General features: G+C 40.6%; 1 protein-coding gene across 2 annotated transcripts in view; it reads left to right on the top strand.

Annotated features, from left to right (window-relative positions):
* The first annotated feature begins 2,578 nt into the window (after nucleotides 1-2,578).
* SGCG (sarcoglycan gamma) overlaps nucleotides 2,579-14,271 on the top strand; it is a 29,369-nt gene continuing 17,676 nt past the window's right edge. Inside the window, exons 1-3 of one of the 2 annotated variants that reach the window (XM_065901928.1) lie at nucleotides 2,579-2,704; nucleotides 10,112-10,306; nucleotides 13,060-13,161. In XM_065901928.1, the coding sequence (XP_065758000.1) occupies nucleotides 10,112-10,306; nucleotides 13,060-13,161 (297 nt within the window). In that variant the 5' untranslated portion in view covers nucleotides 2,579-2,704. The remainder of the gene's footprint in view (nucleotides 2,705-10,111; nucleotides 10,307-13,059; nucleotides 13,162-14,271) is intronic. The other variant, XM_065901927.1, reaches the window with a different exon arrangement.

The raw sequence follows: 14,271 nt of genomic DNA, 5'->3' as shown, positions 1-14,271 counted from the left end.
ATGGCAGTGTATATACAAGCAATTATAATAAATTTTTAAGTGCATATAGAAGAAAAAGCAGAAAAAGATGAGCAAGAACTCTAGTCTGAGGTCCAGTGGGCACCCGACAGCAAGGTGACTCCTGTGGTTCCTTACAGAACCCACAGGGAGAGGCCAGGTGAGATGCGCAGGGCCTGCCTATAAATGGGCACGTGCCTGTCTGGACCTGGTGCCCTATTCCGATGGCTTGCTGAAGGACTTGAAGCAGGGGAGTGATGAGGACAGAATTCCCTGTTCTCGGTGTTAATGTGGCATCGGGGAGAGTAAGATACACCACAGTGTACCTGCACACAGTGGAGCAGGTGCCAGCCACACACCAGGCAGACCTGACGGGGGTCCCCCAGTCAGAAGGGGACCCAGGGCAGAGACGGGGGCAGAGCAGGAGGGGCGGTGTCAACTGGTGACTAGCGGCGGGTTAGCGAGGGGGCTTTCTCGACGTGTCTCCCCGCTCTGTGTGGAGGCTGGAGTCGTAAGCCAGGAAAGGAAGGATAGGCGAAGGGGCAGGTTTGGGGAAGAGATGAAAGTGTGGCCAGGGTCAGGGAGGCGTTGCTGTCGATGCTGTCCACCGCAGGTAGAGTATAAAGTCACAGGGGCTGTTCCGGACGGGACCATTGTCTGTTCATCAACTTCAGCTGGACCCTGAACGCAGACTCACACATTTCACTGGTAACTTTACTCCCTACCTCTTCGAGGCAGCTACTCCTCACTTCTCTGTTCTTTCCAAAGCTCGGATTATCTCATTTGAAAGTTGCTTCCCTCCATGCCCTTAGCAGCTCTGACCTTGAATAAAGTGTTTTACATCTAGTGGAGGGGTAGACTAGTTTTCTTTAAGGCTTCTTATAGCTTTATAATGTTATCATTCTGTTGAAAACAAATGTGATGTGCGTATATGAGTTACAAACCTGAACTAGACCTACAATGGATGCTTTGAAGATCTCTTTTCAATAGTGTCAACTGTGGTATAAAATCAAAAGATTTTGTTTTCAAAGTCATCCTTCCAGCAGGAGTAAAAGGTTAGTCGATAGTGTTAAATATATCTGTGAATGTGAATGGAGAACAGATATATCAACCTGACTAACATGCTTACAGATCAGCCTCCAAGGTGAAAATTCATCGCTGTAAATCAGTTAGTCGACTGACAAAAGGTCCCTTTGTAAGTAACTTTTAAATGTGACATTTCAACAAGAATATTGAGTTAGGGGTTTCAGATTTTGACTATTCAGGCACCCGGTGATATAAAAATACATCTCATATTATCACTGTTAAATACAGTAGGTATTTTCATTGAGAACTGGTGGTTTTGCCATAGTATTTTGTCCAACTGAATTGCCATGAGAGAAAAAATAGTAATGCACAAAGAATTCATGAAAGATTTTTCAGTGTCTTATGAATAAATATACGATTAGTTGAAGCTGTATCAGCTTTTCATTTAAGGCCTGCAGCTGTTGGTGTAAGAAGCATCAAATTTCAAAAGAAGTTAGAGCATAAATAGCATGAGAAAAAAAATCTCCTGAGAAGAAAATATAATAAAAATTAAGCATATGGATTATCATTCACATTACTTCTCACAGTCAAGGTTTAGTCCCAAAATATGAATTTCAAGTACATAATTTAGTCAGTTTCAATTCATGCTGCAAATCAGGCTCTGTAAAAATAATGCAGAATAAAAGATTAAGATTATTCAAAAGTTCAGTAGATTTTCTTTACACCTTATAAAAGATGAATGTTCTAATTGTTCTTTTTAAAGAAAGAGAAGACTACATAAGATCACCTTGTTACTTTCACGTAATTTGTTAAACAAGATATAATTTTAGTTTACTGAGAAAATAACTATCATAATTTTAACATGTTGAGTCTACCTCCTCTTTATTGTAATGATCATTATTTAAGGTTTTCTCAAATGTTAAAGTTTTTTCACTTATAAAAGGTCTAAAGAAAAGTGAAAGTCGCTCAGACATGTCCAGCTCTTTGAGATCCCAGGGACTATACAGTCCGTGGAATTCTCCAGGCCAGAATACTGGAGTGGGTAGCCATTCCCTCCTTCAGGGGATCTTCCCAACACAGGGATCAAACCCAGGTCTCCTGCACTGCAGGTGGATTCTCTACCAACTGAGCCACAAGGGAAGCAGTCTAAAGAAAGTGATTTTTAAAGACTGTTACATAAGACTTTGCAGTTTACTTGAAAGAGAACAGTATACATTTCATACTAGTAAAGTCGAATGTCAATTTGATTTTTAGAAGACTTTTGTTGACATTGGATTCCACTGGAAATGCATCCCACAGGCTTTTCTGTTCATTTAAGGTCAAGTTCACTGTAGAAAGTTAAAATCACATACAAGGGTCATGATTCAGGGTCTAACTGTTGGTTTTGTGGGAGGTTTTTCTCTTTGGCACACTTAGTGCTGTGTCCTGGAATTGGTGCCCAGACAATTTTAACTGTGGTATGAGGTGCTTGTGTCACGGGAGTAAAATTAGATGCGCCTGTTGCTAATAGGAGGGAATGAAACATGAGCCAGACCCAGAATGGGAGCCTTCCTCCCAGCTGCCTGGTGAGCTTGACCCCTCCCCTCTCACTGGGCGAAGTACTTGGACAGCCTCAAATCCTGTCTCAGAAGCTCTGAAGGAGCGCAGTTAATTCACCGTGTGCTTTTTAACAATATCTAAGGTAAGTAATCGGCTTTAACTTGGACCTTACAGAATAAGAATGTTCAACTTAAAGACCAAATAGATATAAGGCTTCTTGATTATTTTTTCCTTCATAGATGACATAACGGAAAATAAATTTAAAATGTTAAATAAATTCAGCTCAAAATGATTATATATTAAATATCAACAAAATGGAATTAATGCCTCATTTCAAGTTTTTCTAACAACTAAAATGCTATGTGTTATTCTAGCATGATTATGTCCTTCTAATAGTTTTAATTTTAGAACACCATAACAGCATTTTTGTATTATCAGGCATTCAGTTGTTATACTGTAGTTAATCCAGATAAAGAGTAATCTTTCAGATCACCTACTTCTAATTCTGGGCTTTGCTGGTGGATTAGAGAGTAAAGAATCCGCCTGCAATGAAGGAGACCCGAGTTTGATCCCTGGGTGGGTAGATCCCCTGGAGAAGGGAATGGCAACCCACTCCAGAGTTCTTGCCAGGAGAATTCCGCGGACAGAGCCTGGCGGGCTACAGTCCATGGGGTCAGAAAGAGTTAGACACGACTGAGCGACTAACACTTTCACTTTCACTCACTTTTCACTTTTAATTCTACTCTTAAGCTTTTGTGGTAGAAGTACATTTGCTTTACTTTTTGTCATAGTTTTGTCAAAGACGTTTAAACACAGAGTAAAATTCATGAGAACCGAAGTCCAGGTGGTTTGATACATTGAGAATAAGCAAAACAGAAGCAAAATGCCAGCTTCAGCTGCCCAACTCTTCTTGGATGAAAAAGGGAAAAATGTCTCTCTACCCAAATCTGGGTAAAATAGTCTATTGCTCAAAATATGTATCAGAAAGTATAGTAAGTAGAATATGAGGTAAACGTGTGCTGTACTTTGACCTATTAAATATCTGTTCTTTCTGGTGGATCCTAAGTAATAGGGCCCTAAGTAATAGGGCCTTTGGAGGACGAGTTTCTAAAGAAAGTCATTAAGAAAGATAATAGGGAAAAAATAGCTTGGCTGGCTGGAAATTTTGCCAGAAGAATGGAGTAACTCACTAGTGCAAAATGAACTACAAAACTCCCTATGTTTATGTTTTGCTTGTTTTCTTGGAAACATTTTGTAGAGATGGATACAGAGAGGCGTACTTACCGCCTTGTGGTTCAAGTTGTTGTTAGTCTTAGAGGTTCTAGAATTTATCTGAGGTTTCTTTCAAAGCCAAATGAAAAGCAGTGTTTCACTATATTTAAATATCAAATTCCAAAGACCAACACATCCAAGTTTTCTGAATATGTTGGCTAAACTTGCAGCTAAAATGCTGCAAATAAAGCTGTTCCGTGTTGTCCTTTAAAAAATAAACCCTGTAGTCATTAAACTAAATTCCTACTGTTGTTCAGTCACTTAAGTCGTGTCCGACTCTGTGACCCCACGGACAGGCTTCTCTGTCCTTCACTGTCTCCCAGAGTGCTCAAACTCGTGTCCATTGAGTTGGTGATGCCACCCAACCATCTCATCCTCTGCCATCCCCTTTTCCTTCTGCCTTCAATCTTTCCCAGCATCAGGGTCTTTTCCAGTGAGTCAGCTCTTCACATCAGGTGGCCAAAGGATTAGAGCTTCAGCTTCTGCATAAGTCCTTTCAATGAATATTCAGGACTGATTTCCTTTAGGATTACCTGGTTTGATCTCCTTGCAGTCCAAGGGACTCTCAAGAGTCTTCTCTAGCACCACAATTTGAAAGCGTCAATTCTTTGGCACTCAGACTTCTTTACAGTCCAACTCTACTATAATGAAGGTGAAAATCAAATAACAATTATAAATTATGAATGGGTGCCCATTTTGTTTAATTTTGCACATTTTGTGGAACCTGGGAAGGGTTCCCCCAGCTCTCTCTTCTACCTGGCTGCTTCTCAAGTGCTTCTCAGCACTGCTCGCCCCCCGTGGCTTTGGTTTCCTAGTGAGGAACCTTCAGAACCCACCTCTGCTTCCTTCTTTCCTTCCTGTCTCCTTTCTCTCTCAGCCTTAAGAGCATCTAGCCTTATTCTTCTCTGAACCTACTTCAGGACCAAATCGTTCTCTGGTGTTTGTGTGAGCTTTGTAGAATTCCTTACTGTCTTTGCCATTACAGACTCCATGCTCACTTCTTGTTTCACATCTTACTGTGCTTTAGGGAATTTCTTGGGAAATAGATGCAGGAGTGTTTGGTGATCTGCGGACTTGCAGGAGACTTGAGACCGCTCCCAGAGTCCTTCAGTGTCCAAGTCCACTTGACTTTGATCCAGCTGGTATGCTGTGCATACTGGTTAAAGAGCTGGCATTCCCATGAGTTGTGTGTGCCCAAGGCATCTGTGCTTTGTCCTGAAGCCACTGGGATAGAATTAGTCTTAGGGGAGGTCACTTTGGTTGCCATGGAGACTGGATAAGGGGCATGGAGGGGTTGAGAAGAGCTGTAAAACGTCAAAAGATGGCCTCAGCTGAGGTCTGGAAAACAGACCCCAAAGGAGAACCAGCAGGAAGAAGTCGTTGCCATGGAGACAGCTCCTAAAACCCATCCTCACCTTTGTGATTATTTTAACTCTTACCTGAAACATTCTCAGCGAGTTTTACATGTGCAGCATCTTTGAAAAAAACACACTCTCAAGAAGCCTGGTAGGTTGCTCAAGTTGATCAGTTGACTAACTGTTTGTTCTTCAGTGGACAGAATTGATCATCATGTCACAGAACTAAGAAGGTGTAACTTTAGATTTCAGTCTGTGTTATATGATAGTGAAAGGGAAATACCTAAGATAATATGGTTGAAAACTGAGGGTAGAAACAGCCCTTCTCTGATGCTAATCATCCTCCCAAATCCAACTCATTCATCAAGGTAGAACTTTGCATGATCTTGAAATACACTGTTGAAATACAGAGTACTTATGGATAGACATTCCTGATAGAAAATGAAGTCACATGAGGTCACTAAGGTGTGAAATGCAGTAAAGGTCCAGTCTATAAACCTGTAGGTGCTGGTTATATAATGGTGAACAAAACGGAGAACAGAACATCCTGATTTTGGCCTTATTTCTGCTAACTTCAGCTTCTGGACATTGATATTACTCCTTAGTCAAACATGACATAAGGACATGGTAAAAGCTTTCAGATTTCTGAGTTTATTTAATAAAAACAAGAGTAAAACACCAAGAAAACATGTTTGAATTGCTCATCTTCATAATCATAGCACTGCTTTAAAATAGTCTCTAACTGAACTAAGAAACAAACATGCATTTTAAAACCGCAGTTTTATGACCTAACATTTGTATGACAGTGGCTAAAAGTGTTTTTTTTTCCTCTTGTTACTTTTTCGTTTAAATAAAGGTTTCTTCCCTGATCAGGAATGTTAGCTAGTTAAAGAGCATTTATTCTGTTGGTTTGGTGAATTCTGCAAGGAACTTTTTAAAATGGCAGCTTGCCATTTTAAAAGTCAGTTCTATTGTAGAGAAGAGAGAACAGTTTGATGACCTTGTAACCTGTGACTCTCTCTGTGCGTGTGTGTTTTATAGCAGGGGTCTTTAATGGTGGGAATTGTATTGATTGTGACTTTGGATGAAATTGAGAACTACAGTTTGTGTACTTTGCTTTATTTTATAGTCATGCTAAGCAATCTGACCAAAGATGAAGCGGAACTATTTTTTAAATTACTTGGTCATCCTAAATGTAGTCATAAAGTCGGGACAAGTATAGTGAATTTTCTGTTAGCTCTTCTATTATCAGAGAAATATATATATCAAAAGGTAGATATATACAAATTTTTTAATCTGAAAAAATACAGAAAGACATTTGGGAAATGCAGTTTTAAGTGAAAAAGGTAGAATATAGAGGGAAATTATTGTTAACAATTTTAAAATTTGTTTATAGTCTGTTTCTATGGGTGTATATTTTAATATGTATTTCACTATTCTGTTTTTCATTCAGCACTCTACCATTAGCATTTCTCTAGCATATTCAAGATATATGCTTTTCAAGCAGTTAATTCTGTAATGTTATAATAATCCAATAACTAGTTACTCTGATGTTTAAACCTTATCATTATTTGTTGTTGTTTAGCTGTTTAGTCATGTCGACTCTTTTGTGACCCCACAGACTGTATATCCCACCAGGCTTCTCTCTCCATGGGATCCTCCAGGCAAGAACACTGGAGTGAGCTGCCATTTCCTCTAGCAGGGGATCATCGAACCCAGGTCTCCTGTGTCTTCTGCATTGGCAGGCAGATTCTTTACCACTGAACCACTAGGAAAGCCTTTACTTTCCAGTTATTCATCGTTATAGATAACATAAAACAAATACCCTTAAACGTCAATCTTCATTTTCATTCCTGATTGTTTCTTTGGAATACGTGTCTAGAATTGAAATTACTGTCTGTTTGAGATTCTCAATACATAGTGCCAAATATCCTTCTAGAGGAATGGTGTTAATTTTCACTTTCAACAACAGAGGAGTTCCATGCCCATTTTTCAAACATATCCATATGATATCACTTAAGCGTGCCAATGTTGGCTAGAACCAGTTTTTAAATTTCCCTTACTGTTTGAAAACTGCCTGTGGAATTTGTGCTTGTGTTTCCTGGTGAAGTAGAATCTTTTACTGTGTAGTAACCATTTGTGTTTCTTTAATGTGTGTGCATGGTTTTGCTCAAGTTGTATCTATTTATTTATCTTTCTAAGGGTATTAACCTTGTCTTATCTTTAAGGCAAATATTTCCTCCATTAGTTATCTACTGTTGAATTTTCCTTATTGATGTACTTTTTGTCACATCTACCAAGGCAACCTCTTCGTTTTCCTAAACGTTGGCACCATGTAGGAATTATGTGAGTTATGATGCAAACAGTGACCTCCAAAACTAAAAGATAATAAGATTATGTTGAATTAAGCTAGGTTTGTGATAAGTTTACGCCAGCAATAGTAAGCTCTATATAGGAATAGAAATATGTAGCAATTGGAAGACATACGTGTATGTGTACGTGAGAATGTGTATATACACTGATGCTTAGAAAACAGCTGTTTTTATTGATCTCTGGCAATATTGTAAAAGTAATGTGATAGTTTTGAATTCTGAGTCTCTGGCCATACCCCTCCAATCCAGTCTCAGACTCTGAGCTTATCTTTTATGGACTGTCTGAATTTGCCACTATTATTTAGATGACACGTGCTTTGAAATTAATATAACAGAATGATGTGATATGATGGGACTGAGTGTGTCCAGGGAAGACTTCTTGGAGGGGATGACATGTGAACTGGTGCTGAAGGTGAGGAGGGGGCCAGCAGAGGGTGACAGGTGGGAAGAATGCCCAACAGTGAGTTCTGACCTGAGGGTTCACCTGGGCTGTTTGTAAGTAGATGGGGCACTGTGGTAGCAGATGAAGAGGTGAGCCAAGGCTCTCATGTACGACTGGGGGCGGGTGATGGAGGAGCCTGGATGTTCTCAGTGGGGAAAAGCCATGGGAAGATTTGACATTGTAGAGTGACAGGAACTGACTTTTATTTCACGTGCCTGCCGCTGGGTAGAGAGAGGCTTCCAGAGGGGGAGGAAGGGAGACAGGTTTGCAGTGGTGAAGATGAGGGAGTTCGAGGGGCTGGCACCAAAGTGGTTGCCATGGAAATGGAGGGAAGTAGGCAGACTGAGGAGATAGGCTGAAGGTGGAGTTGGTGTGGGGCTGATGTGGGGCTTGAAGGGGAAACAAGAATGACTTCAGAGACTTTGAAGACCTGGGTGGGTGGTGATGTACCTTCTCATATAAAAAAAGACTGGAGGGGTCAAAGATGAGTAAGTGAAGAATGCCCTCATGAAACTGTTAATAATCACTTGGGTTTTGAATAATGCAGATTGTCAGTCCTCAGTGTTTGAAAATACTGAGTGATGAAGAGCACTGTTTTATACAATCAGTTTGAACACGGGGGAGATGCCCGTTCAGTTGGAAAGAGATTTAAAGAATTATTTTAGACCATGACATTTTAAATAAGGACATCTTTAAATCATTCCTAAAAATAAATGCATAAAAAAATCTCAGAGGAGAGTACTTTATGTTCTGATTCATCATTTTGCTACCTTTACAATCAGAAAAGTCATCATAATTTCTAATTTTAATTTAAACAAAACTATGGAGATCAGTCCTGGCTGCTCATTGGAAGGACTGATGGTGAAGCTGAAATTCCAATACTTTGGCCACCTCATGCGAAGAGTTGACTCATTGGATAAGACCCTGATGCTGGGAGGGCTTGGGGGCAGGAGGAGAAGGGGACGACAGAGGATGAGATGGCTGGATGGCATCACCGACTCAATGGACATGAGTTTGGGTAAACTCCGGGAGTTGGTGATGGATAGGGAGGCCTGGAGTGCTGCGATTCATGGGGTCGCAAAGAGTCGGACATGACTGAGCGACTGAACTGACTGACTGACTGATGCTCTTTTTGTGTGTGCATGTAAAGAGGAGAATGAGCAACTTTTAAAAATCTCTTCCTAAAGTGGAGATTGTTACTAAAACTCTTACCCTGATTTACATAAAATGATGGATGTTTGTAAACATTTGTACACATCCACATTTTGATATTTCTTGAAGTAGGTCAGTACTTGGGAGCTTTATTATAGGCAAATGTTGGTGTGACTGGTATCTTGTAAAGAGCCTTTTTAATTCTGACTAATATTTAGTAGCTGAAGGAAGATGTACCCTAATCGTTTGGCATAAAACTGAGGAACTGGAATTTTTTTCACAAGACTTATAGGTACCAGCTTGATTTTCCTCTCACTGAATCTTTTAAGAACCATCACTTAACTGTTGTAGTTTGATGCTTCAATTCCAAAGTTAGTCCTGCAGAATTTTGAAAGCTGTATATGTATTGAGTTTATAGATTGAGACTTGAAAATGTGATTGTTGTTGTAGTCGCTAAGTCGTGTCCAACTCTTTTGCAACCCCATGGACTCCATAGCCTGCCTGGCTCCTCTGTGCATGGGATTTCCCAGGCAAGAATACTGGAGTGAGTAGCCATTTCCTTCTCCAGGGGATCTTCCCAAGTCATGGACTGAACTCTCATCTCCTGCATTGACAGATGGGTTCTTTACCACTGAGCCACCTTGGAAGCCCTGGAAATATGATCACTGGATTTCAAATGATTTTGTTATATCTAATATGGCGAATGACAGATTATCACTGTGGCTGGAATACAATGACATGTTTCAAAGTATTCTTCAATGCTGTTTTTAAAAGTCACTTAATTTTGGAGATTTGTTATTAGGGTAAAAAAAATGTTTTGTTGGACTAATGGTCAGTCAATATTGACAAATTCTCTCTCTGTTCGTCTGTCTGTGCCTTTGTCCCTCTCCCCACTCCCACTTCCCCACCCCTCCCTCCTTTTCCCCCTCCCCCTCTTTACCCCCTACCTGTGGCAGATGGTGCGTGAACAATACACCACGATCACGGAGGGCACCCAGATAGAGCGGCCAGAGAACCAGGCTGTCTACAAAATTGGCATTTATGGCTGGAGAAAGCGTTGCCTGTATTTGTTCGTCCTTCTTTTGCTCATCATCCTCCTTGTGAATTTTGCTCTTACCATTTGGATTCTTAGAGTCATGTGGTTTTCCCCAGTAAGTGTTTATTTTTCCTGATAATCATGTTCTCATTTTGTTTGTGCTGTCAGTCCATCCCCATTGCATCAACAGAAGCTCCCTGTCATGCAGTTAGTGTTTCTCTCCTGTCTGGATAGAATGCTCAGTAGCAAAAAAGAATACATATAACATTTAAAATAATGTAGCATTTACCTTTTCTTAACCTTTTTTAATGGTTTCACTGTAAATTATTCTGTATTGATTTTACAGTGAGTTTTCATTGTGGTTTTCCCATTCATCATTATCTCTTCATGGTAGGAAAATTGGAGCCATCTTGAGTTTGGGGTTGATTGTGTGTCATGATTGCTTAAAGATTATTTAATTCATTAACTGGCAAAATTTTACAAATTGTATTTTTCTAATTTCACTAGTTTATAAATATTTACCATTTAGATGCAACTTACTTGATTTTTTAAAAGCCCCATTCTGATATGCAATAAATTCTAGTACACATTTCAGTATTTAACAGCAAACTTAATAACTAGTGAATTCAGTTCAGTTCAGTCACTCAGTCATTTCCAACTCTTTGAGACCCCATGGACTACAGCACACCAGGCCTCCCTTTCCATCACCAACTCCCAGATCTTACTCAAACTCATGTCCATCGAGTTGATGATGCCATCCAGCCATCTCATCCTCTATCGCCCCCTCCTCCTCCTGCCTTCAATCTTTCCCAGCATCAGGGTCTTTTCCAATGCGTCAGTTCTTCTCATCAGGTGGCCAAAGTATTGGAATTTCAGCTTCAGCATCAGTCCTTCCAATGAATATTCAGGGATGATTTCCTTGAGGATGGACTGGTTGGGTCTCCTTGCAGTCCAAGGACTCTCAAGAGTCTTCTCCAACACCACAGTTCAAAAGCATCAATTTTTCAGCGCTTGGCTTTCTTCATAGTCCAACTCTCACATCCATACATGACTACTGGAAAAACCATAGCTTTGACTAGATGAACCTTTGTTGGCAAAGTAATGTCTCTGCTTTTTAGTATGCTGTCTAGGTTGGTCATAGCTTTTCTTCCAAGGAGCAAGCTTCTTTTAATTTCATGGCTGCAGTCACCATCTGCAGTGATCTTGGAGCCAAAAAAAATAAAGTCTCTCACTGTTTTCATTGGTTCCCCATTTATTCGCTATGAAGTAATGGGACTAGATGCCATGATCTTAGTTTTCTGAATGTTGAGTTTTAAGCCAACTTTTTCTCTCTCCTCTTTCACTTTCATCAAGAGGCTCTTTAGTTCTTCACTTTCTGACATAAGGGTGGTGTCATCTGTGTATCTGAGGTTATTGATATTTCTCCTGGCAATCTTGATTCCAGCTTGTGCTTCATCCAGCTTGGCATTTCACATGATGTGCTCTGCATATAAGTTAAATAAGCAGGGTGACAATATACAGCCTTGACGTACTCCTTTCCCAATTTGGAACCAGTCTGTTGTTCCATGTCCAATTCTAACTGTTGCTTCCTGACCTGCATACAGATTTCTCAAGAGGCAGGTCAGGTGGTCTGATATTCCCATCTCTTTAAGAATTTTCCACAGTTTGTTGTGTAATGGGCTCCAGTTTCATCCATCTCATTAGAACTGATTCAAATGAATTCTTTTTAACGGCTGAGTAATATTCCATGATCCACACAGTCAAAGGCTTTAGCATAGTCAACAAGCAGAAGTAGATGTTTTTCTGGAACTCTCTTGCTTTTTTGATGATTCAACAGGTGTTGGCAATTTGATCTCTGGTTCCTCTGCCTTTTCTAAATTCAGCTTGAACATCTGAAAGTTCATGGTTCACATACTGCTGAAGCTTTGGCTTGGCAAATTTTGAGCATTACTTTGCTAGCGTGTGAGATGAGTGCAGTTGTGCAGCAGTTTGAGCATTCTCTGGCATCGCCTTTCTTTGGGATTGGAATGAATAATTTAGTAACCTAAAAATCAGTTATTATAAGGAATTCGGAGTCTGTTTTAAGCACCCTCATGTTTTCAAGATAGCTGGGTAATTTTATATGCTTTAATAATATTTTGTGTCCCTTTTGAAAAACAATTCATTTAATGAAGAATGTTTTTACTTTACAAGATAGTCACAGTGAGAAAAGATGCAGCAATGAACATATTTGGAGACTGAATGAAGGTTGAATTCCTCAGGTTTAAACCCCAGGGTCTGTCAGGGGCACCTCCTGACTACAGGATCCTGTCTGGCCTCAGAAAGACCTTCGCTATGTGGAAGGCTGAGGGATGAGCAGGAAGACCCTGGAAAGGCCTGGAAGGGAGACACACCCACCCGCCCCCACCTCCAGCCCCACAAGTGCTGGAGACAGAGGACTGTAACAGCCCCGGGCACCAGGGGCCATGCGGTCTCCCAGCCACTGTGTGATCCCACAGTGTGGCTGGCGCTCAGTCAGTGTGTCCTGAAAGAATAATGATGTGCATTATCTTAGAAATAGGTGTCAATTAGTCCCACAGACTTTGCGTAAACATTGTTATTCTATGAGCCCACCTGGTGCTCTTGGCTGTTTATCATAAAGTGATTATTTAAATTTTACATGCATTTCCTAAACAATCCTTTGTATCTGCATGAGATTTAATATAACACTGAATACTGAACAAAAACAACTAAAGTTATAAATAAAGTGCTTAAGGGAAATGCAGAAAAAGGCCGATAGGAAATCTATGAAAATGTATACATAATTTAAGTTGATAATAAAAGAAGTGAAGAAGAAAGCAATAACAGAATCTCTGCTCTTGTTAACAGGTAGGCATGGGTCACCTGCATGTTACGGCAGATGGACTTCGCCTGGAGGGGGAATCTGAGTTTTTATTCCCATTGTATGTCAAAGAAATACGCTCCAGAGAGGTAAGAAAATGAGGACACGTTTAAATAATTTATGAAAAACAAATAATGGTTTGCTTTTCTAATGAAAAGGCTGTCTGCACTGACATCGCATGGCTCCCTGGCCATGTGCCTTGTGTGTGCCCTGGCACACAGTGAGTGACCAGCAGGGTCACACCCAAACCTTGCCCAGAAACCTCAGCCCCACTCCCAGCAGATTTTCTACATCTCATCGACCAGAGTTGTATCACTTGGGTCTCCTACCCCAGAAGACAGACTGAGAAAGCAATTAGCATTTCCAGCCCCTGAAGTGGAAGCCAGAAAAAAGAGTGGGGAGAGGGGAGTTGGAAAGCACCCATGAGTCAGGCAGAGTGGTTCCCCGGACAGCTGACTGTGTCCATGCCCAGGGCGGGCCTCACAGCCCTGACTGCGGCCCTGTCCTCCCTTTCAGGGAGAATGATAAAAAGAAAAAAAAAAACACAAGAGCCTGGACGTTGGCACCTGAAGACCGGGCTCCATCATGGAACTGTCACTTGCTGGCTGTGACTTAGGGAGAACTGTCATTTAATCTCTTTGAACTCAGTTCCCTCATCTGTAGATGAGGATCAAAGCTACCTCCTTCAAAGTGTGGAGGTAAACGAGAGGATGGATGGTCAAAATCTTCGGTGAATTGTTAGCTTTTATTATCATGCTAGTTATTTCATAACAAAGCAAAAACAAGTAGTAAGCTCACACCACTGGATAAATGGTGAGATGCTGGTAAACCCATGTGCTTCCGCAAAGCAAGTTGGAGAATTTCTAACCAGCCAGATTTCCAAAGCGCTCCTAAAACTTCTTTCCTTCTGAAAAAAAAAAAAAAATGACACATCATTCCTCCACAACTTTAGAAGATACTTGGTTCCCTCTGAGTGACATAAACCCACCTGAAGCTAACAGCCAAATTACTGCATTCCTTTTGAAGAAAACTGTTTATATAAGAGCCAGCAATCTTCTGTGAAACAAAGCCCCCATTCAGACTATGACCCCACTTACATGCTCATAAAGCCACTTTATCTTCCAACAAAGAGCTCTAAAAGCGAAGGCATCCAACAGATTTTAAAAGCTCTTGAAATTGTGAGAAGGCTTTTGTGTTTT

Source organism: Muntiacus reevesi, chromosome 11 (assembly GCF_963930625.1).
Source record: "Muntiacus reevesi chromosome 11, mMunRee1.1, whole genome shotgun sequence".
NCBI classification, from domain to species: domain Eukaryota; kingdom Metazoa; phylum Chordata; class Mammalia; order Artiodactyla; family Cervidae; genus Muntiacus; species Muntiacus reevesi.
Note: the sequence above shows the minus strand (reverse complement) of the source record. Positions and strands in the feature narration are given on the sequence as shown.